General features: G+C 39.9%; 1 protein-coding gene across 5 annotated transcripts in view; it reads right to left on the bottom strand.

Annotated features, from left to right (window-relative positions):
• The window catches only part of LOC113536638 (myosin-11), a 172,422-nt gene that overhangs the window by 107,967 nt on the left and 38,620 nt on the right, over positions 1-25,835 (bottom strand). For all 5 annotated transcript variants that reach the window (XM_053238123.1, XM_053238119.1, XM_053238120.1 and 2 more), the window contains one exon: positions 9,479-9,563. In XM_053238123.1, the coding sequence (XP_053094098.1) occupies positions 9,479-9,553 (75 nt within the window). In that variant the 5' untranslated portion in view covers positions 9,554-9,563. The remainder of the gene's footprint in view (positions 1-9,478; positions 9,564-25,835) is intronic.

Raw genomic sequence — 25,835 nt, 5'->3', positions numbered from 1 at the left:
CAGCAGTAACACAAGCTGTGTCCAAAGTTTGATTCTGTGGTCAATGATCATTTTTGTGTAGATTTGGATGACCGTCCTGCTGGAAAATCCAACCATGACCTAGTTATAACTTCTTGGCAGAAGAAGCCAGATTTTCATTTAAGAACTCATTTAAACTCGTTTTCATTTAAAGCCAGGAGATTGTGAGTTCAAATCCCGGTGATGCCACAGCCAGGAGACAAGGGAGCAAAAGTGTCCATGTTCTCTGGGTATAAGGGATGTTATACCTCTATCGCCTGTCAATCACAGTGACGCTAGGCAATCATGGGCATAAGATTGTGTATGTGAAAGAGGGCAGATAACGCTTTCCTAAAAGTGTGTTACACTGGCAGGTGACCAAATTAGGAGGAAAATAGGGAAAGAAGGTCTCATTTGATCATAAAACCTGACTCCAGTCAAAATCAAGTTTCACTTGCGTCTAGTGAACTTAATGATTTACTAAAGAATGTCTCTTTGTTTGGAAAAAATATTAGGTCAGTCTGTTGATAATGATGATTATCGATATATCAATATGCCCTTTTTGTGGTATGTGTCAACTGGATGCAACAAAACATTTTTTCACCACTGCGGCAAAAACAAATGGTGCTGAATGTGCAGTCCATCAACAGTACCTCGTCACTCGTGCTGCCACTCCTAGCTATTAGCCACTCCTCATTAGGCCTGCGCTTACGCTATATCCACAGCCGGCTAGCAAACACTTGTCCACCTTCACATTGGGAGCCTCTTTGATCTCTAACCTTTCTGGCCAAACAAGCGCTCCTAAATGAGCCACTTCTGCTCCTAAATGCATGCGCCATCAAGTAGGTCTGGGAACATATGCAAATTCACCAAGCCGTGCGCTTTAAATGAGAATAATACAAAGTCCTTGATATACTTAACCAAAACAAGCCACAGACAGACAGGGCCTCAATGGCATATTGAGACGAAGAGGCAAAAAGAAAATAATAAAAGAACACAAGTGTGTGTATCTGAAAGAAATCAGGACACGTGGAATAAATGCAGCACATTTCATCGGGTGATTTCTATAAAAGGCTCTTTGTTATCTCCAGACACAGAGAAAGGCCTCCTACTGACTTGATCTTTAGAGGCTTAGATCATGTCATTAGCATGCTAATTGCAACCTCATCCACGGAGCTGAAAAGGACTGGGGGAAAAAAAATTAAAAGGAACAGGAAAAAAAAGAAAAAGCTATACACATGCCATAGACAACATGCAGAGAGGTGCTTTGTTCTGCCCAGGCTATGGGACGTTTTCCTTTTTTTGCTTCACAAAAATAGGCTGGTGGATAAACAAAAGGCATTTACATTACATTTACAGAATCTTCTCGTCCCCCAAACATGGTAAAGACTGCAGTGTGTGTGGCTGAATCAAAGGAAGCTTTCGGGACGAGAGCAGCTGTTCCCCTTGTGTAGAGTCAAGGCCAGTTCCTCAGTTGCTCCTAAATGCTATTAGTCATTACAGGTGAGCTTTCCAATGGCTCTCAATCAACCCACACACACACAGGTCAGCAACACAGCTGCTTCTACAGTACTCGCCTCACAACAAAACAATTCACATGCAACGATACGCAGTTTTTAATCCTCTTCGTGATGTTAATTAGCACATGGAAGTATGGTGTTCTCCAGGCACATCAAACAAATCCACTCACCGCACACGCTACAATCTAATCCTCCATTAGATAAACCTACACTACCAGGATTAATGATTATAGTTTAAAGCCTGAGGCCACTATATGTGCTAACCCTGGTGGCACAGCACCGTTATAACAGGATTATCACAGTTGTTTAGCCAAGAAAATCAGAACACTTGCATATTTCATAATCTTGCTGTTATCTGAATTTACAATCCACTGCAAAAGAAAAAACAATTCTGAATTTCTTTTTTTTTTTTGACATTTTCCTCTGGCCAACATGAGCACCAGAGTAATAATCATTTAATCACCACACAGGTGCATAAGCTTGTTTCCTGGGCGGTCCATTCAGATTATTGAAATTACTTGCACGTAGTGATTAACGGAATTAATAACGTAATGCCGTTGTTTTTGTAAATTCAAGGATAATCTGACCAAACACCAAACACTCATCTGCTACATTTACAGTCCACTTTTTTTACAGTAACTGTAGATCATAGCTTCATCCATAGAAAACTCAAGATGAGCAATATCTCTGATTAAAATGTTTCAGTCGGAATTTACAAGTATGATATGATTAATTAAGGGTTAAGTGTATGCAATTAATATATAAAATAGAGTGTATTTAAAGCCAAAACTTACATTTCAGTGTGACATAATACCTGTAATGTGTGATACTTAGAGGCAGGATGCAAGTGCAAAAATAAATAATAAATAAAAATAAAGTGCTTCTTTATTTAAGGTAATCCAATAATCAGCAGTTTATTTGAAGGCATTTGGTCAAAGCACAGGAAGGCAGCATCATATAAGAGTAATCCATAATCATGAACAGGAACACAAACGAGAGTGAATAACAGAAAGACAGCAAATTAACATTTCAAAATAATAAAGTATCACACACTATATAGCAATTTTAAATATAAACCAAAACTCAAAAGGCTGCTTAAAAAAAACCTTAAATTACACTGTTATTTCTTGTTCTTACTTTTCACTATGAGTGAAGCCATGTTGAAGTGACATCACGGAATCGCAACTCAGAAACACATCATTAGAAACGCACATTAAATGAATGAGACTTCGTAACCACGTAAACACACAGAACAAACTAACCAAAGGCTAAACTGAAAACAGATGAACACAACTGGGAAACTGACCAATAATAAAACAGGGACGGAGACAGAACCAGGAAGTGGAAACAAAATAAACGTCATGATAAGAGTCCAAGTAGTGCATGTCCAGTTGAAAAATGTGAGGATTCATGACAAACACCGATTTAATACTGCTCCTCGCTCGAGCCAACATTATGCAAGAAAAAAAAGCGCTTGAGTTCAAGGTCAGAATTGCGCTTATGTGAGACACGCCACTGTTTTTTCAAACTCTGCATCATGGTAGTGCTTAAGTCTGAATAACGATGCGCGCAAGAAAGGACAGTTAACAGTGTGCTTGGTGCATACATGTGTTACCATTAGAATGAAATAAATTACAACTAATTACTGAAGAATTTTGGTTTATATAAGAATGCTAATCTGATTATTAAAATTATATGAACAGAATATAGTTCACCGGAATACAACAGTCTCTCACCTCTATACAAAGTTCAGCTGTGCACGGAGACACACAATACTGCGCTGCTTCTAAAGCAGCTACGCAGGTGGAAATAAACGAGTGCGAGACTGTTATCTACAAAACTGTCATCTCTTTTTCACAGCAGTGCTCTTTAGGACGTGTACAGGCTCAAGACTGCCTGCGGTGCTCCGAGCATCAGCCTCGCACACAAATGCCAGAGGTCGTCCTTTTCCTTTGGTGCGAAATCAAAATGATAATGACTTGGTATTAAAAATTCTATTTGAGACCTACACAGAGGCTATGTCGAAAGGCGGCAACGTGGCGGGGGTTTGGTGTGAGGTCGTGGGGCCCACTGATGTGCAAAAAAAAAAGGAGGGGGGGGGGGGGGGGTGCGGGGAATAGTTTGGGACATCAAAATTAAAATACACCCACCACCACACCATATCAGTTAATGCCTTGACATTGAGACATGGGTTATTTGCCACAAAAAGGCACTCCGCTTCTATGAGGTCGTTCCAAACCAAGCCAATGGGCGCTGTTTGGGGAATTACCGATTACAGTCCGCCCGTGTACGCGTGTGTGTGGTGAGGGGTTGTCGGAAATAAAGGAAATAATCAAATAAATCCTCTAGTGGACTGTTAATGAATGTATGCGGCACGGGAGCACTTCAAGAGACAATCAGGCGGTGGGGATTAGCTAAAATTGGGATAGCCGCACACCCGACCTTTTAACGGCGCTGCGTTATCCGATAGCCGTCCGCCGTTACCACTTCAGCACTTCTCCCTGTTTAAATCCATTCCCCAGCAAAGCCTTTTACACGGGCTTATTACGGTGCCTCTCCAGCCTGATTCACCCCGCCATTATTCAGAGGCGAGCTTATTCAGGAGGATAACCGACGCTCAGATGCTGGCCACTCAAAGCCAAAGCCGAATAATAAATTTTGGAACCATTTTACTCAAGGCTCAACGGTCACGCTTTAGCTAAAGAGGCTTGGTGGTTCCAAGTTCCATGATAAGAGAACTTTAGAGATCAGCAGGGGTTCCTGATTTCCTTGGTTTATTAGGTGCACATAATCAGAAAGGAAAACGACAACAAGCTTCTTGACTTCTAAATCATCACAATCAATGATGGATCTTGCTTTTTAGATCCTTTCATGCATTACTATATGACAAAAGTATGCTTTAAGCAGGATGTGAAAAGAAATTGCTGAGTGTTGACTTTCATTTATTCACATGACCCAACGTACTTACTATCTATTCCCTCTCCACACACACACACACACACACACACACACACACACACACACACACACACACAATGTATTTTCCAATTATACTGCACTATAATCACATTACACTTTTATAATAGGGATCTGATCCACTTAAGAATCAAAAACTCTGCACGGGACTAGCATGCCATGCGGTGACGTGTAATACAAAAAGCCTGCGTACATCATCCACGTTTCATTTCATTAGCTATTCTATGAATTTCCAATTAGGCCGAGGACAAAGAGGAGCTGAGCGTTCACATCTTTCATCATCAGAGATGAGTAGCTGCTAGCTCAGGTATTCCAGACCTTTGGTCCACAGTGCAAAACCAGAGCTCCAGTCCTTAGAGCTCCATTTATTAACAAGGCTAAGGAAGCAGAAGATAATGAGGATAAAAAGGAAAAAGTCTTCTCGGATCCAAACACACTCTTGTCTCCGAAACCTTCGACAACATTCCACGTTTGTGGACAAAACCAGCCCAGTTCTGATTATTTATACATTTCAGACTAGATGTAATTTTTTAAGCTGTTTTATGATTTTTAAAAAGAATACAAAAAAAACCCTTTCATGCTCGTCCCAGGGGTCCGGCGCTCCTCTTCCCTTCTGAACTTATTAGCATCCTATCTCCCACTGCCTTCTGGCCAGACTGCATTGCTGGCAACAATATCTCCTCTGGGCAGATATTTTTATTGAAGCTGCCCACATGTGGGAAGAACTTCGCCAAATATTATAAAATGTGCTCGGAAAAACCGCTGACCCCACCTTTAACTTAGCATTGTTCAAGAGCCATGGCATTGTGTAACACAACAGATATGATTCAATAAACCATCAGAATAAAAGCTTAATTTATTTCATGCTATGAGTCAAACTGAGCATGACTTCGATGCCATCGAAATACATCCAATCATGTAGGTCATGCTGAAAAGACGGACAAGCTGTAAGAAAGTAAGTGAGTAAGTGAGAGAAAGGCGCTGGTCTGGAAGGAGAAGGCAGTCCGGCTGAATGATATACAGCACCGGCCACGTGCGAGAGCTGTCCATTAGTTATGGGGTCCCCGTAATGCTCGGGCTCAAGTACATTATTTTCGAATGCATCAGTCAGCTTTGTGCAGCTCAGATAAATTCTAATGCCCCCGATCTGTAATGCATACTCTCTCACCGCTGCCATAATACGCTCTGGGTTAGGAGGGCAGGCCGACAGAGGGGGGAAAAACGTAATTTATTTTTCACTGCGGCCAGTATTCCTCCCATTAGCTTCAAACGCGAGATAAGTTATAGCTTTTAACGAGCACCTTTAGCTGCCCGAGTACGCCGTGCACAATGTGCCAAGTTCAGAGCGAAGAAACCGAGAGGGAGGGAAGTAAGGAAGAGAGAGAGCTGGAGGGCACAGATGATCCCGGAGAGTGCCTCCTGTGTGAAGCCTGGCACGAGAACAAATGGCTGGACTACAGCGACTGCACATCATTACACACCCACACCCGGCTGCATAACGAGATCATTCTCCTCTTCAGCGCATGCATACTGAAGCATAGTGCTGTCAGATTTCAGCAAGTGTGTGAGGCAAACTTGACTAGAAAAGCCCAGATGTTTTTGGAGCACACACTAAAGATGACTTCTGAAGACGCTCGGCAGTGAGCAGTAACCTGCTCTCTGTAGCAGTGCAGTAGTGAGATTTAGCCTGAAAGCTCCACCTTTACCAATCAGATGTTGGGAAGAACTTCCTGTCCTGTGTGCTGTGTGTGTGCCTGCATTCATTTGTCCACTAAAGCCAGATTCATCACACCACAACCACTACTTTTTTTTGACAGTCTATAACAGAGAATTTTTATGACTGATGATGGACCTACACTGCTTTAGGCTAATGATTCGACAAAATCTGCTCGCTCTGATTTGCCTTGCTCTCCTCTGCAAGGCATAAAGGATTTTTGTCAGTGATAACTGTTGCTTTCGATCAAACCCAATTTTATTGATAAGTGACTAATTAGCTGTGCGCTTTTATAAGCCGTTCGTTTTGCTCGTTGCGGCTTTAAATAAACATAATCAATAGCCTCTTTAGTAGCCTACCACCATCTAGGATGATAGAGTCCAGACTCATAGCTAAAGGCATCTATCACACACTAATTAAGCCTTTCAGTTAAAAATACCACCAGCTTTAGCGCATTTTTTCCATTTCAGATCACGTTCCTCATCTCTTTGGAAGACATAAGTCAAAAACAAAAATTTTTTTTTTTTGGTCAAAAATGTTCCACGCCTTTAGCAGCTAACTGTACTTAAGAGGATGAATTCTTGTGTGCTCGAGTTACAGAGTTATCCCTCATGCATTGCATGCATGCTCATTGTTAATTCCTGGAATCTGCATGTGGAGGTTCAAGTTGGCCTTCGGGCTAAACGCGGGATCATGAGCAAGCTGGGCTTGAAAGTCTTATAAACTAATCCAGATAAATCATAGAGATGCCTCTCCATAATTTAGATGCTTCTGATTGCATAGCTGCTAGCTGGTGTAAATTATTTAGCTCTCTGCTTAAGTGTTTATTGCACACATCACTGCCTCATGGGATGACAAGTTCCCCTTAAGTTGGAGATCATGTGTGAACGAGAAAGATTTCTAAGAGCAGGAAAATCTGATTATAAATTTGGGTCATTTTTAGGTCCTTAAGATTGAGAAGAGATGGACAGGCTTAGAGTGTGTGATACTGTTGGTACTACATGCTTGAGTGTTTGAGTGCTTTGTTATTTGGTTTCAGTAACCAAAGGAACCAAAATCAAACATGTAGAACTCAACTCTGACGGTGTTGATGGGGACGCTGCCACTGCCAAACAAGCCTAATCTTTCTGTGACTAATCGGTATACCTTAAATACGCTAAAAATATACTTCAAACACTATTTTGGACATTTGACCTTGCTGTGTCCTTGGCCCTGTTTGAATCAATTCCAAAACCTAACCAGTTCATTTGCTGGTTATAATGATAATTCCATATAAATCCTGCAAACATTCAAGCATTCGTTCTTGAGATATCATGCTAACGAGAATCTTGGGTGTGCGTACAGACGGACCTAGTACAGGAGGCATAAAAATGGTTTTGAAGTGGCGTGCAGGGCTGAAAATGTCCTTGTTAAACTTCAGTGACAAACCTTTAACAAGCGCACACAGGAATCATAAAATTCACTCAAGCATGGTGATAATTAGATAACTAGATAATTATAGAAATAACTAGCTGTGTCCTTTAGCTCAGACTGAGCCTACAAAAAAAATGTCACCTGCAACCAAAAACATGCGACATTTTGCTTCACTTCCTGAGTCGAATCACTTGGCAAACCCAAAAGACCCAGCATGTTTAATTCACTTTCTGCAGTGAGTCGATTTAGATTCAAATTGCTTTCTTGCTCTCTTGGAAGTGGACAGAGACCACCTCACTGAGACGCTCTCGGAGCTGAGTGATTGCTGTGTTCTCACCCTCCTAAAGAACCGCACTGAGGTGGAGAACACACCAGGATTCCACTCAAACAAACTAAACACTGCACATGTGAAATCATCCTTAGTGATTTCCTAGTTTCACTAAATTGTTTACGAATGCTCTGGATTTTGTTCATCTTCTGTACTTACATTTAGAAATAATTTAAACAACATACATACATAAATAACAATACTTTTTTTTTCATGTTTTTTATATCTCAGTAATATTCTGATACTACTAATGCTGCGTGTGACTAAAACTCTGACTAGGAAAACCAAAGAAAACACCCCTTAAGTTGGAATTCCTGCTCGGAAAGTCAGGAAGGTCTCCAAAAACCCTGAGTTATACTGAATGTACATGTATTTACTTTAGACTAATTAACATACAAACATATTTGCTTGTTAAATCTATAACACTGACTATACAGTTCACTGTTTTGAGGAGGAAAATACACATCACTCATCACAGATAACTGCTAGATTGTTGCTAACAAAAGAAACATGGAGACGTGCACCTTTTTTTCCCCTACTTTGTAGCTCAGATGCATTTGGTCGAAAATGATGTAATTTCAAGTTCCCAATCCTTCAGCACCACAATATCTTCTTGTAATTGTTTTTCAATAACATAGCATGATTGGAAGCAGCTTATTATGATGTTAAAATTGTACTTATTTACCAGATTTCTTTCTCTTTTTCAGTGTTTTGTCCACCTTAAATAAAAGTATCACTGAACTTCAGCTTTTTTTTTGCAAACAGTTTATATCACAATACAAACTGCATATCGTGAAATGTATAAGTATCGTGATATGACATTTTTGCAATATCACCCACCCTTAGTCTCAGAAACGCTTCCCTGCTTATAAAATACAGCTTTCCAATATTGTTGTCTAATACATAGGTTACTTGTTTAGTATTACACAGACCTCAGTTCTGTATGCTGATGAATATTGAACTGAGTACTATTTATTTAATCCTAAGTAAACGACTGCATTTCTTTTCCTAACTAGTAGACGTCTAATCAGAAGTGGTTCCACTTATACAACATGATATGACATAAAGCACTTACCTTAGTTTTTTAATTTCTGATTTAATTGACCATTTTGAATAATTTGCTGTCTCACAATTGTCAATATTTCAATATCTATATTAACTTTAATTTAAACTTGATCGCTACTGGTGTTATTTCTTTATTCTTAAATCTTTATTTACTATTATTTATGCATTTACTATTATTATGTTTATTAATCCCTTATCAATCATTTAGCTTTTTTTTTTTTTTTACTTGATTTTCTCAACATTCTCGAAGCTCTTTGCTGCTAAATAACAGATTTTTCAGCTAATCGCTTTAGTATTAAATACAGTTTGCTAGAAAATTAGGCACAATTTATTTAATTGAGCCCCATCTTTGTAAATGACATCAATTCTTTTTGTCCTCCATCACTCTTTCTTCTCGAGGCAGGTGGTAGCCCCAGTCAGTAGCAGCTCCTGTGTTCAGCTGTAGTAATGTCATGTGGTAATTACCTTCATTTTTGCTTCTTGCTCAGACAGAGAAAGTTTTCTAAGCTGCTGCAGCAAATCATCTTGACAAGTATCCATCTTGAGTGTGCTGCAAAGAAGAAAAAAAAAAAGGCAAGAAACAGGTAGTTAGGGGAGAAAGAAAAGAAAAAATATATATATAGGTGATGTGTAAGTTGTATTGAAAAAAAGTTTTATTTGAGATTTCTTTAGTGTCAGTTAAATAAGGAATAAAACTCTTGGAGTTGTACGGTTATAGGAAAATAATCAATGATTATATGGTGTGATGAATCTGATGAATGTCCTGAAGTGTTTTATTCTTTATTATGAAATTTATTATTTATTATACAAAAATGACATACTTTTTATCCATTTATTACCTTTAACGAAAGGTCGACAAGACAAGTTAGTTCCTGTTATTACTTACACTTGCAGCCAATTGCATGCCGTAGAACTTATTGTTACAAAGCAGTGACACTGGAGACTCCTTCGAAAAATGTTTAATAGATGTCTCCTAATAGAAAAATTCAACGATAACATGTTTTTAAGTCTGTTTAAGTGGAGCGCCGCCGTACAAGTCCCCGTGAATGAGCTGCTGCCATAGGAAAGATAAAGTATGAATATAAACCTCTGATTTGCAGCTGCACTACTCTCAGAGCTGCTGTTATAGAAAATTACCTTTTTTGGCCACCTTTTTGGCCACCTTCTGGCCAATCAGATTCAAGAAATGAACAGCGCTGTGGTATAAAGAAGATTTATCAATTCATCAATTAATAAATTGTACAAGCTTCATATATAGTGAATAAGTGAATTGCAAATTCAAGGATCGTGATAGCTGCATTGTGCTGAAATGCCCCATATGATGATCTCAAAATGTTATTTTTTCTTTACCTTGCCTAAAAATATCTTTAAAGTTAAATGGCATGCTGAATGAGGTCACAGAGTGAAAGTGAGTGAGTGAGTGACAGAGAGAGAGAGAGAGGCAGTAGCCCATCACTGTTCAGGCTTCAGGGATAAAGCACATGATAAGTGGACCAGCCCGGGACAAGTAAACAAATCAATCATGTGTGATAAGTGCTTGAGCTTTATCAGGGCTGGCCAAAGCGTGCCACACCACCTCTCCAAGCCGAGCATGGAATACTAACGGCAAGCACACCAGCACCGCAGCATGTTGAAGCCACAAACATATGAGTAACTTTTAACTTGAATTTTTGCATGGCTGAGGCTTGAGTTACACTCTTGTGGAAGTGAGTCTGGTTGTCGAAACAAACTTTTGTCAAGAGTCACAAGGCAGCAACAGTACATAACATTTCATATACACTATACAGCCAAAAGTATGTGGACTCCTGACCATCAGACCCATATGTGGTTCTTCCCCAAACTGTTACCACAAGGTTGGAAGCACACAACTGTATAAAATGTCTCTGGATGCTGTAGCATTACAATTTCCCTTCCCTAGAACTAAGAGGCCCAAACCTGTTCCAGCATGACAATGTCCCTGTGCACAAAGCGAGCATGAAGACATGGTGTGTTAAGGCTGGAGTTGAAGAACTCGAGTGTCCTGCACAGAGCCCTGACCTCAACCTCACTGAACACCTTTGGGATGAACTGGAACACCGACTGAACCCCAGACCTCCTCGACATCCCAACATCAGCGCCTGATCTCACTAATGCTCTTGTAGCTGAATGAACACAAATCCCCACAGCCACGCTCCAACATCTAGTGGAAAGCCTTCACAGAAGAGTGGAGCTTATTATAACAGCAAAGTGGGAATAAATCTGGAATGGGATGTTCACATGGGTGTGATTGTCAGGTGTCCACAAACTTTTGGCCATATAGTGTATCAGCGTTCTCAAACGTTTTGCATCCAGGGAACCCTTTAACCCTTCAAGAAAAATTCCATGGGCGCACTCAAGACAGATTAATTTAATGAAGTTTGGATAGCGTGGCATGGTGGAGTGGAGGGTAGCACCAGGGTCTCCAGTTCGATCCGGAGCTTGGGTTCAGGCCTTAGTGGAGTTTCACATATTCTCCCAATCTCCCAAAAAACATGCCAGTATGTGACTTGGCTATGCTAAATGCTAAAGGTGTGAATGAGCAGGTTACTGTGTTTGTAAATTAGGCTTGTGTGATGTAACAATATTACTGCTCCAACACGATATTACATGCTCTGAAAACATTGGAGTACTCACTCAAAAAATGCCAAAAGAGCAGTCTTTTTCTCACCAATAAAACCAGAGATGGCCCAGTTGACATGTGAATCTGCAATGTTAAAAAGTTACAGCCAAAAATAGTCTAAACAGCTCTAAACTTTTGACCCTAAATGTCAACTCACTGCAGGAAGTGAATCAAACATACCGTGTCTTTTGGGTTTGCCAAGTGATTGGACTCAGGAAATGAACCGAAATGTTGCATGTTTTTGGGTGCAGGTGACATTTTTTTGGAGGTTCAGTCTGAGCTAAAGGACACAGTTATTTATGTAATTATCTAGTTATCTAATTACCTTTCGGGTGAATTTAAGATTTCTGTGTGCACTTGTTAAAGGTTTGCGTACATGATTTTGCCACTGAAGTTTAACAAGTTTCAGCCCTGCACGCCACTTCAGAAACATTTTTATGCCTCCTGTTCTAGGTCCGTCTGTACGTCCACCCGAGATTCTGGTTAGCACGATATCTCAAGAACGAATGGTTGAATGTCCTTAATGTCTAAAACATTGTTAATGGAAATGATAATTAGAAAGTGATTCAATGCACTGTTTTTGTTCTTTTTTTTCCTCCTACTCTCTCCTGCTCAACAATTTGCTGTAGGAGCTATGTGGACATCGCACAACCGATTTCTAAAAGGATTATGTTAAAATGTGATTTTTTTTTTTTAAAACTGTTTACTACGTATTATATTCAACGGAGTTTTTGTGAATGCCGCAGTTCCAGCCTGCACAGCTGATAATATTATAACAAGCTCCTGTACTCTCCTTAAAAGTGAAATGGTGGAAATGCTCATTTTTCATCTTTGTTTTTTTAGGTTAATGGTTTTGGATGATTAAATCGCATTCGTGATATTTTAAAATGGAAAATTGCAATCTGCGAAAAATCATTATCGCTCATGCCTTGGTTACATGGTGCCCTGTGATGGACTGATGTTCCATGCCTCACGCAAGGTGTTCCTAGGATAGGCTCTGGATCCACCTCGACTCGACCCTGACCAAGATAAAGTGGTTAATGAACCTGAATAAAAGAATGAACGAATTTTGGATTAAACCTATTCAATTTAAGTGGCCCGTCATCCCAGGTAATAACTAAAAGAACTCAATAATACATATCACAGCTTCGATAATGGTGGGTTGTGATTTCCACCACTGTATGCAACACTGTATGCAATGAGTGTGTGTTAAAGTGTGTAAGGTGGTGAGAGGTGTTGAGGGTCGGGATCAGGCCCAAACAGTACCAGCCCCAGGTCAAATCAAATTGCTGATCCCTGTTCTATAATATTTATAATAAACAGGATTTAGTCTTACCCTTGTGCATTTTATAAAAAAATAAAAGCAATGCTATTTTACTTTCCTTTGGTTTATTTGTCTGCAAGTTTGCAACCTTGTTTTAAAAACACAGCATATTTTAAAAATTATACTACAATGTAGTATATGTCAGGTAAGGTGCTGCACTTTCACTGTTCTTCACTGTCAAAATGAATTTTTAAAAAAAAGAGACAACAAGCACAGATCCATCTGCATAAGTTTTAGTCCAGAGGTCATCAAGTGGCAAGCTGCGGTCTGGATGCGGACGCAGATCAAACCAAAGAGAGAAAAAAGAAAAGAAAATGGCCATAGTTCAGCGACTCCATTGCACCTCTGTTGTGGCGTATTGTGGTTAATCACATGCATTTATGTAAATTTTCAATTATTCACCTTACAGTGAAACAACAATGTGAAATAAAACAATCACTTTAAACTGATGTGTCTTATTTAAAGAACATTAGCTAATAAAAGGTTAAGTGTTAAAAGATAACTACTGTCTAAATTCTAAATTCAGATTTTTGTAAGCAAGGAATTTGATGTAGCTGGATTTTAGTTGAATACTGCTGTGCTAGTGGTTTCTGTTTTGTCTTTTAATATAATCCTGCTGGCAGCGCAACAAAAAAAACTCTTTAATTATCATTTCATATGGATGGCTGTAAAAAATGTGAGAATATTATTTAAAAAAATAACAATATTCCACAGGAATTCTGGGCAATAAAGAAAACCGTAAAAAAGGATCTAGCTCTTCAGAAAAGCAATTCTGACAATGAAAGACGACCACAATCAGTTTAAAGTGTCTAAAACAGGGGTGTACAAGAATCTCTCACCATTCAAACTGAGAAAGAATAAATTAAAAATAGCAGATGGAAAAATTAGGTTAAAAATGTTCAACCTTAAATACTATCAATGCAATTTATGTAGCGCTTTTTAATAACTCAACCACACATAACAGCTATTATGCTGATCAAATGTGCAGTTTGATTCTGAGAAAAACATCATTATTTTAATGCTAAGACACACTGCTGTTGGTCCTAATAAAGCTCAATAACAAATCCACTAAAGTACTCGAGAGAATAACCTCAGGCTTGTTTTTTATTTATTTATTTATTTATTTATTTTTTACTGTTGAAGAACTGCTTAAGAGGTTGAGGTTCAATCTGATCAAAAGGCAACATTTTCCCTGCACATCGATGAACGCCTGTGTTTTTTTAAAGCCACTGGTGATTAAATTTGCATTTCTCCATTACTTTACACTATTAACGCCTTGAGGAAAGGATTTTCAAAGGCTTAAAACAGATCCCGATTGACTACCACGATCAAATGGATGGGAATCCATACAAAATGGCGAGTTAATTAAAATGAACCGCCTAAATCACTACCGGAACTCATCACACGGCTTATGTACTTACACCGTACATGTACAGCCATTTTAATTAACGCTGTGTACTCGTTGCTATTATGTACTTCTGAATGAAAATAAATGCAAGAATGATCCTAGTGAGACGAAAAAAAAAAACAAGATCGATGTTCCTATGAAAATATTTTAACCTTAACTATATCTATTGATACTTAAATTCACAATAAAATGTTTTTGATTAAATACATTTTGATTAAAGCAATCATAAATCTGAACCATACATTTAGATACACTTTTGAGAGCCACTTCAGGATCATCACAATCAGGACACTGTGTGCTATTTACATAAAAATAAAACTCTAGAATAAAGTGGGTTTATTCTGGAGGTTTTGGTGGTGTGATGCGTTTTATCGGTTTCGAGTTGCCTAATTTTGTTTTTGAGGTTTTATTGGATATTTATCATCAAGTCTCAGTTTCTATACTACAGCAAACTGGCAGCTTTCAAACTGTCATTCAGATGCGACTTTCACACCTCATTCTCTTTATTTTTTCCCCTCATAAACCCTCCTTTTTTACTACAGGTTGCTAAGAAGAGACTTGAATGAACAACTGTGTGCTCTCAAACAAAGCTTCTAGGTGTTTTTTTTTTTTTTTCTTTCCCCATCATTTTCCCCCCAATCACAGTGGAACACTTCCACAAGCAGTGTTCAACTTTAGAGAAGTGCCCAGTGACGTAGTGCACTTTTAATCTCCTGTCCAATCAGGATGCCGCTCTGAGCACAAGTGAGAAAAAAAGATGGAAGAACGTGTCTGTAGAGATTTCAGTCATGGATTAAATACAGTACAGGGAGTGAAAACATAGACTGAAAAACAATGCATTGTTTTTGAATGCATTCGAAAACGTGAACAAAATCACTCTAAACTGTTCTTAAGAAATGCTTAACCAGGTAATAACGTTATTTTTCCATGTTCCAGTGTGTTTCACGAAAGTATAGTCTAAGCCTAAACATTTTGCCAATACGCCAAAGTTCCTGTCCAGAATCCGTCACTTCCTGCCTGGCTACAGGAAGACCTGATGTTAGATAGCCGCTGTAGACCGGTTTTCGGGAAGATGGAGCAACAGCAGGAAAATTTGTGTAGAAAATATTTTCCTATGATTCCACAAGCAACAAATCACATTGCGAGATAGAAGGATGTTCAGAAAATGTTACAAATAAATACACATTTTTGGTTTGGTAAGTGGAGTAGGCTATCATATGTCAAGTACTTTTATTTTGTTTAAAACTAAACAGAGGGTATAAAATGCTGGAGCAGGAATGTAAAAATACTGTTTCTGTTCAGATCCTGTATGAAAAATAAATGGTTTCTAATGAGTGATTTCATTGTCAGTGTGTTAATATTAAAATTTAAGATAAATAACTGTTAAGTTTTTTAAAAGAATATTTTCATCTTTATGTACACTTATATTTCTACCCATACATCTCTATTTCATGTTACACTGTTAGTCATTTTTTGACCATGTACATTTACATTTTTAAAGAAAATTTCTGTTTAATTATTATTATTATTTTATTTTTTTTTACCAAATTTACTCGTTATCTTTAGTGTTTTGTATTGATCTTGACCGCATATAGTTCTCCAAATGTTGTCTAGTGGCAGAAGGATTCCTGGGAATTTTCTCTCAATCCTATGTTCAGTTAAGCTGCCTGACACTCACCAAATATAGAATAACGTTGAAAAATAAATTTCGTGTTTATTATTATTATTTATATATAATTATATTATATAATTAATATATATATATATCAACCTGTACTAGACTATGACTCAATGGTATTGTTGTTATGGTTACAATGTGTGAGTCACGTGATCTTTTTCTCATCAGCAGGAAAAGTATTCTAGTCAGCACATTTTCCTTTAAAAAAAAAAAAAAAAAAGTGTGACAGCAACCCAGCACCGTACAATTGGGAGTAAAGTTAAATTCCTCTCAGTACCTCTAAGTGTTTCATGAAGACGTCACAGGACTCGGATTTGCCTGTGTTTGTATGTGTAGGTATTCGTCTTTGTGGTGTTCCGTTTTTAAGCAAATTGATCACCATGGACATTTAAATTGGGCATATCCTATTTACTATTTAACGGCAGTATCACCAAAAACATGAAACATTTCTGTTTAAAGAATTGTATGTAACTCAAAATGTAATAAATGACTCAATAACAAGATCTCAGGGTTGTAATATCAAGAAATGTGTTATCAAGAAATGTGTTAACATATATAGAAATCTAGAGTTATAAAAGCACTTTCTCATTTGCAAACAGTTTGATCAAAATGCTCTGCTGCCTTGCTTGACCCTTGATCATTATTAAAGCCCAATAACGGGCCAAATTAATCTTCATCTCTAACATAAAACGATCAACTAGTTAGCTACTAGTCAACTAGTTATGGCCTGAGATAATACGAAAATAATATTATTATAATAACATTCTGCAGCTGGAATTTGGTCTTGCTTTAAGTAACAACACGGATTTGTGTTTCAAGCACTGAGAGTATTTCACGCATATAAAAACTTTACAATCAAGGAAACATAAAAAAAAAAAAAAAAAAAAACACATTTTTGTACATATTTTGACATGTAACAATAAATCCTCTTTTTTTTTTTATAGCTTAATACCCTAATATTTGTACAATATTCTACAATATCGAAATTATCGAAATATTGCAAATGTAAATATCGTGATATGCATATCGCAGGGGCTATGCAGTAACTGAGTTTTAATATTTCACAAAGTTACGAAAAGTCAGTTTTAGCGTGACGGAGATGAGAAGCAGAGAATGCTTTCTTTTCCTCAAAAGAACATGAAACGTACGTGTTGTCATTTTCAGTTTTTAAATATATAAATATATATATAAATATAATTTAAATTGATATTACACACATAGCATTATCATACCACATATCGCGTTATTTAACAAGTTATCACATATCGCATTTTTCTTCAATATCGTGCAGCCCTAATTCTGGGTATGTTCCCACGCATATGCTAGAATATTAGAATATTGTTATTAGAATATTAATATTAAAATATTAGAATTGCATTTAACGGCTAAAAATATTATTGCAAAGCTGATAAACATTGCATGAATTTTCTCTCTTCAGTAAAGTACAACTATGCTGGTCTTTTTTTTTTTTTTGCTGACTCAATCAAACTATCAGTGACGCAGCATTTATACAACTCACTCACCTTCTTTTTTTCTGCATCATTAACATTTTTCTCCACCTTGTAACAAAAGATTGTGTAAATAAAAGAAAAAAAAAACCCTGTTGAGGTATTTTAAGGTTTTAATCTTCTTTTCTCAGATGAAGTATAATTAAAGACACTTCATTCTCTTTGGTTTATCATTACCATCACAGCATTAAAAAAAAGAAAATGATTCACAAACATAATAAACAAATGAATTAAACTGAATACGCATCAACAAACAAGTCATAGTGATGTTCTAAATGCAACTGCCATGCATATTTTCACTAAAAATCCTCTAACGTCAAGCACTCTTTTGTAAAAGAAAATCACTAGTTATTTTAAATGAATTAATTACACACGACACTTTTTTCCCTTCAAAACACTGTCCATGAATTCAAGGTTATAATCTTCAACGCAAACATTCATTGTCTCTGTGAAATCATCAGTATGCAAATGAGGACCACAATATCTGGATAATTAAGATGATGGCTTGAGGATGATTAAAATTTTTTTAAAAAGTAATTACAAAAAAAGGCACGGCTCCAAATCATTCCACAGCAACACAAATGAATTCGCATCTCAAAACGAAATTAGGCAGACGCGAGATAATGACATCGGCTCGGCAATTAACAGGAGGTTTCAGCAAGATCTGCAAGAAAGATGAAGCTAGCATGACAAAACAACAGTCCTGGTCAAGTCTGTAGCTCAAAAAAATCCTTTAACACCAGTCTGAAGTCCATGCGCTGGCAAGAATAGTTCCTAAACCTTTTCTTCTCTCAAACACACTACGTAAAGCTTGGAGTTTTCACGCCTCGGTGACATCAGTACCCTGAAGCGAGCAGGTGAGTCCAGTGTCAACGATGGCAATCTCGTCTGATGGAATGATGGAAAAAATATCTACATTAGCTCCGAAAAGTGCAAGAAGTCAACAGGATCCACTATTTTCACCAAAGAGGCCTTGAGGATGCAAAAAAAAAAAAAATCAACGGATGAAGAAAGGGTGCGAGAAACCCCTTTTTCTCCCATCACGACATCATCTTCTGTGCCTGCTTTGTCTCAAACAGTGTGTCACATTAAGCAGAGATCAAGTATGCAAAAGAGCCAGGCGATTAGAATAAGCCAAGCAGCAGAAGGAAAGAAGGAGGCGTGCAGAAGGGTGAGGCGGCATGACGTGCCCGGGATCCTGGAATGGAGCATGGTGCTGGAGTGCAGGTCAGGGCGGCATGCTGGCATTCCCGGGCGCTGGAGGAGTGTATACAGACACACACATGCCTTTACATTCCCCGATGAAGCTGGCTCTCTCTCCCCACCTCTCTCTCTCTCTCTCTCACGTTCCGTCTTCTTCTCCTCCTCTCTCTCTTGAGCACCAAGCTGCAACACTAAACCTACATCAGCATCGACGGCACAAGAGAGCAAAGGATGCCCATTTTCCAGAAGGGCACACGTGCTGAGCCAAGCTGGCAAAGACAGCAGAGCAGGGCAGAAGACAGCTTAAACCTTCCCCCAAAATGAAAATTAGGAGGAGGAGGAATGGCGGTTGACTGCATTTTAAATTAGCAAACCCCAATTTCCTTTGGTGGTGGTGTTAATTAATTTGTCTCGCCGCTTTTGTTTTCGAAAATTAGCTTTTGCCACGGCGCCTTTGAAGAGGAGGAATTATGTGCCCCCTTTTCCGCATTCCCCTCCTCCTGGCCCCCATGTAGTCCTCATCCTGTCCCCCAGCATCCTTTATGAGAACACAGTGTGTGCTTGTATAGTTTTTTGTATAGAAATGGAGGAATGGTGCGTGCATGTCATCTGTGCCAGCCTGAAGAGGAGGAGAAAAAGCAAGAAAACAGGAAAAAAAAAAAAAGGAAATCCTTCTTTGTAAGTTATGGGAACACTCAGAGACAGACGCAGGCACTCATAAATTATCCGCTTCATTTGCATATTCCTGGCATAAGACATTATGCAAATAGTAGCCCATTTGCATAATGGATTCCTCTTGTTGCCTCAGTTGGCTCGTGCTCGTTTTTATTTAATAATCAAAAAAAGAAAACAAAAGAGAATGTCATAAAGAATGTCGAACTGAACCCCACAGAGCAGGGTGCTAGCGCCCTGAACGCATTTGCTGCTGTTGCCAGAATTCTAACTCCTTGACTCGAAGCAGCGAGGGACAAATGTGACCAGTGGGGGGGAAAAAAGAGAATTTCCCCCTAAAATGGCTAGATTTTATAATATTTTATATTCTCAGCTGGTTCAGAAGAGTGGAGTGTGTGCATGCATACAGAATGCGTGCACATGATTGCGGTTCTCGCTCTTAATGAATCTGTACTACTTTTCACATTTGTGTGAGCGGATGCCAGACTAATTAACGGCAGTTGGCAGACTTGGTCTTGGGGGGGGATGGGGGGGGAGGGTGGTCTGGGGTTGGCTTGTTATTAAATAATTAAAAGCAGCTCGGTTTCTCGTTTTTAACAAACACTCGAAACAGCACATGCAACACAAAAAAAATTCGGAAAGATAGAAAGCAGTGTGTGTGTGTAATACTCATTTAATCAGTACTGCTAATTCAAGCTAATTCACAGAATGGCATCAAGCGAGCGCTAATCACAGAAGACAAAAGGTAATTACGATGAAGACGTATGTAGCGTGCTTACTGCAGTAACCCTGCAATGATGCCTAAACTTTTTCCTCATGAAAGAAACATTAGAGATGTTCTGATGCTGATATTGTAAAGGTGCATAAATATAAAATATATTTTAAATAATAATAATTAAAAAAAAATAAAAACTTTGACATTGGGCATAGAGTCGATAGGTGAATATGAATATGTGAAAGAGTGTGTGGTGAAACAGAAAGACAGAAAAGGTGGGAGGGGAAAAAGAGGGAGGAGAAGGGTGGATTGAAAAAAAGAGAGGTGGGAGGTGGTAGCAAGGAGGACTTTTGATTATTTATAACGAAATGCCATTGCAACATCTTGCGGAGAGATCAGAGAGCAAAACATGAATTGCAATCAGCTCCAGTCCAGTAAGCTCCTTCCCAGTGTGCAGTCCTCACTCCTTCACTACCACGGGGACGTTGGCAGCAGGAAGGTTCTGTCACTCCGCTAGCGCCAACGTGCAGGAGAGGGCAAGGCAGGCTGGACACGTGGGTGATGCCAGGCTAAAGAGGAAGGCATGGGTTAAGAGCAGAAAGCTGATGGAGCGATGTTATGCGCAATTCAGCTTTTAGAATCAATTAACCCGTATGTTAATTAATGTCAAGCTTATAGAACAAAAAGGGGTGGGTGAGTGTATGTGTATGTGTGTTGGGGGGGTGATTAGAGGAAGAGCTGAAAATAGCAAAAGGGGCGGGTGCGAATTAAAAAAAAAACGGAGAAAAGACAGAGAGGAGAGGGGGTGGGCAAGCAAGAGAAACAAGCAGCGAATGTGGATGGCAGGAAAAAGCTGGCACGGTGCCATCCATTCACAAGTAGCGCCAAGGCGGACTGGCGTTCGTGCGCAGACGGTAGGCGGGTAAACGTACCCAAAAAAGGGACCAGCGTCATTTGGCTCAAACTGTCAAACGAGCGAGTTTTTTTGTGGTTGGTATACGGCCAACATAAGACATATGGGGGCTTTTGAGTGGGAAGTGCAAACTCGAATCGAAAAATGAAGACAAACCCATCTGCCGGGCATGGTTACTACGGGACTACAGATGTCTAGAACAGAACTGAAGTAGGGGTACAGGTTGAGAGACTGACTGGCACTTCAGCATAGAGATGAATCATCTCACTTCTGAAAGCAATGCCACGGTAAACGATGCCAACTGCTAAAACCCCACTCTCCCACAGGACACAAGGGGTATGGAGGACACAAAGACTGGAGGAGAGAACGAAGATGGATAAAGTTGCTGTGGTGACGCTGTCCGAAGAGTGGCAAAGGGGTGGGACGTAAGGAAGCACCTCCCTCAGTTTTCCTCTCTCAGCACTATTCCCCGTGCCAGGCGGGCAGCTAGGCAGTAGACACCATGCCAACGTCCCTGTTGGCAGCTGTAGTACAGCTGCAGAAGGCAAGGCGGTTTTGTGCGCCATCTTCTCCAGAGACTCTGTTGTTCAGATTTGCGGCGACATTTTGTTTTTCGAATTATGCCATGGCACAGGGCCAACGCGATACCCATGCTGATTGAACAGGATGGCAAGCAAATTGCTGTGGCATCTGTCGCAGAAAGAGGGAAAAGCAGTGGGAATGGTACACGAAGATCCCGTGCCCGTCGCGGGTCGGTTGTTGAAGATAAGGAGAATCAAGACCAAACAAAGACATTATGAATGCCGTCGTTGACTAATTAAACACACAAAAGTTTACGCTGGTAATTAGCGTGACGGATTCAATGAAAGGAACCCCCACAAAAAAAAAAATAAAAAAATAACGGGCAAAAAAAAACCAAAAAAACGGAAAGCTGGTACAGAGAAGAGGTGGGTTGTGATGCCGGTTCCTTTTCTGTGTCAAACCCCTCCTTTTCTTTAACCACAGTATTTTTCTATTCACAAAGTACCACCTTGACAAGCCGCCTGTCACTCACCGCTGCGATGAGGAATGTCTACCATGGGCACTGCTGCTGCAGATCCTGCCAATCTGCCAATCGCTTGCTTGCAGCAAGAGGAGGGACCAAGAAAGGACCTGAGGGACTGTGCCAAGGGCAAGAGCAGCTGTTTACAAAATCCACATAAAAAGGAAAGAAAGAGAAACAGCAAACACGGAGATGCATACTAATGAACCGCCACATAAAATTATAATCAGGTCGACAGACTGGGATTAATTTATGCTTTTCTCCCTTAACGAACCGTTAATTATTCTCGACTCGTTAAAAAGAAAATCGCATTCAATCCGTTCGAGGGCTGCGGATTTCGGTCAGTGAAGATCAACTTTTTAAATGGGAGGGGAAATAAACGTGAAAAAAAACAAACTGAAAGCACGAAACTCTACCTTAGCAGCAAGCAAAGCTATGACAGAGAGGTAGGCATGCAAAGCAGGGCAAGCAGGCGTGTGTGTGTGTGTGTGTGTGTGATTTATCTACATTCACAGCAATCACCAGGGAGATGAATGGCTCACGCAGTAGACTCTGGACAACGTCAAGTAGCATGGGAAGACGAGGGGGATGGCACAACAGCCAACAGCTGAGACAACAGCTGAGCAAGAACTTGGTGGAGGGGGCACAGAAGGCAGAGGAACAAGCCTGCAGCCACAATGCCAGACACTTAATGGAGGCAGAATCCGCCCCTCCAACCTGCCTGTAACTCTGCCAAACAGCGCAGGGGGGCTGTGGGAACATTTTCAGCACCCTAATTTTGCCCCCACCTTGCCACCCAAAGAAGAAACTGCCAAACTCCTCCCTGCTTTTGTTTTTGTTTCGGGTTTACCGTCTGACACAGATGTTATTAAGACAGTACCAACTGTTCGTTCGTGCCGGGATTGGTACCTCTCGGGTTCGGGGAGCACTACCGTGGTTCCCGCAAAAAAGGCTACGGGCACGGGGCACAGAGCCAAGGACGGGCGCCGCCGGAACAAGAAAGATCGGATCGTATCATTAAATTCATTTTCATTTGTTAAAACGCGGCGCAACAATTAAAACAGGAATTAGCATGGGGGATGGAGCGTCATCAACTCATGGTAATCACGAATGGATAACCCAAACTTTTCCTTGAGGTTCTTCGTCCTCTTGGATTTTTTTTGTTGGATGAGGGGCATGACTGTGGAATATGAATAATTGAAGAAGTCATCCAAAGGGAGGGATTATAAGATCTTTGCGCTTCCTACACTGCCTTGGCATAACCTTCAAAATGACACAGCCAAGGCTGCCACCAGGATGGGCTTGGCAAATGCTGGCATCTTTGAGGGGGATCTTGGCCACGATTGCTTATTAAGCATTCGTTATACGCATTTGTTAATTGCTTTAAGCTTTAATTCGCCGTGGTTCCGTGGTTTACGATTTTTTTTTTCCCGCGGAATATACGTGGATATTGTAACCATTTGGAGCTAATGAGGTTTTGAGGATCTACCTATTTTAATTCCCCTAGGATGTTAATTGCGCCTTGTCTTCATTATGCAAATGGATTACAAAAAAGAAGAAAAAAATGACTGCTAATACAGACAAGGAGGGAGAGAGAGAGAGAGAGAGAGAGAGAGAGAGGGAGAGAGAGAGAGAGAGAGAGAGAGGGGGAGACATGGGGAGACAGGAAGAAAAGAAAGGGAGAATATTTTCCTTCCCCTCTCCATAAGCCAGCATTCACATAATACCACACTACATGCAAACAAGCAGAGAAAAGCTACTGCAATGCTTGGCAAGGCTAGTCTCTTCCAAGACCTTCCCTGGAAATCCTTGTCTGTCTCTCCTCTTTCCCTGCTCACTGCAGCCACATCCTTCACATGCCAAGGATCGCAGCTTGAACTGTATGTGGATCTTACAAAACATGGCCAAGAGAAACCCTGCCTGGAATTTAATTTCTCGCGATTGGATATTACCATCGTTATTAAAATGACGAGTCCTCGGGTGTTATTAGTGTTGAGATTTGATACAGTGTGGTGTCGTTTGACGGGCAAAGCGGAACAGAGAAAAGACAACAAGACTGTGGATGGGGACCGGCTAATGTCCTCTGTGCTTAATCATCGTACAGCAGAATGGTTTTATGCATATTTCATTTGCATATCATTAAATCGCTAAGGCACACTGGCAACTGGCAGCGGAGAGCAGGGAATGGAGGAGCACAAATTGAAAAAAAGGAAAGAGCGACTCATTATGCGATGACAATCTTCAAAGCCGAGCGCCTGCTTTTCCGGCAACCAGCCAATTCGTTTTAATTCAACATTAATTGGGGGTGGGGGGGTGGGGGGAGCAGTGGGTGCACTCAACCTTTCAAACGCGGATTAATTGAACGTCTTACAATCTGAGGAGCACGAAGACTTGCATATAACAAATGTGTCTAAATTATGTGGATACATTATTTGTACATATTAACGGAATCATTTAAATGTAAAGGATCATCAGTTTCCATTAATTTCCACAGGAAAAAGGATTATATTTCTCGTTTTTTATTTCCCCAGACAATTTCGGCACCAATGATGATAAACTTTTTTTTTTTTTAAATTACAACCAGTGGATGCAAAATGATACGTATGAAGTACCCTAGGATGTGATATTCTATTGAATAAAATGATTACACTTTGGATAATACGGACGCTTTGTAAAGGAAAAGTTGAAAGCATGCGGGCATGACGACAGGCTGGCACCAGGGATGGCAGGATCCGAGGGCAGTGAGTTGGGACCCAGCGAAACCGAGTGTGGGGAGAAGATTGGGAATTGCCAGGGGCATTCTGTCCCAAGCTTTTTCTTTGTTTTCCCAAGAGTAAAGTTGGAAAAAAAATACACGTCTTCCCCAGTTGCAACTCCACACCCAACTGCCTGCCTGGTATACGAAGCCTATTATGTGCATAATTGACGCACAAATTAGTATGCCTGCCTGGACTGTGATTGGCCATATTAAATCATTACGAACGATTAATTCTTTGTTTTTATTTCAAAAGTGCCCACTGTCTCCCCCTTCTTTCTGTCTGGCACAGTGCCCTTTTCAGAGGAAGAATTGTTGAAATACAGAGAAACACATGACTGCCCAAATTGTACAGACGTCTCCAGTTACACCCTATTTAACCGCTAACTAATTAAAACGGATAAAATGAAAGAAAGTGAAATAAAAATATAACCTCACATATTTCACATATTTTCTAAACCACACATCTGTATTAGGTATCCTAAATTAAATAAAGAGACAAATTAAATAATAAGAGAAAACTAAATGCAATTTACTGTTTTTCTGAGAAACTCATTTACCAATTTTACCAGGAAAAAACAAACAGAATAATAGTGCTCATATGTTATAATTTGTTATTAAAAAGTTTTACAACGGGTGCTTTACAAAATTGTCGCACCCAGGCTACACCCATGACGTACCAAATCCCTCAGGTTCCAGATTTAGAATATGCAAAAGGAGCAAGGGGTGGGTGATGAGGGTGTGCAATTAGCGTTTATGAATACGGTATATTGAAAGCTGCGGGGCGAGGGGGGTGGGCAGGCTGGCTGGCACTGGGTTTTTCGCCTGGCGCTTTGGAGCCACGATTCATGCAGATGTCGCTGTAGTTCTTCGGAAAGCACTTGCTCAAGCCGGAGAGGGAGGGGAGGTAACGAGGAGCTCGTTTGGCACCATGTACACCTCCGGCATATGGTTTTAAGATGCACA

Source organism: Pangasianodon hypophthalmus, chromosome 11, assembly GCF_027358585.1.
Source record: "Pangasianodon hypophthalmus isolate fPanHyp1 chromosome 11, fPanHyp1.pri, whole genome shotgun sequence".
Lineage (NCBI taxonomy): Eukaryota > Metazoa > Chordata > Actinopteri > Siluriformes > Pangasiidae > Pangasianodon > Pangasianodon hypophthalmus.
This window is presented reverse-complemented; position numbering and strand designations above follow the sequence as displayed.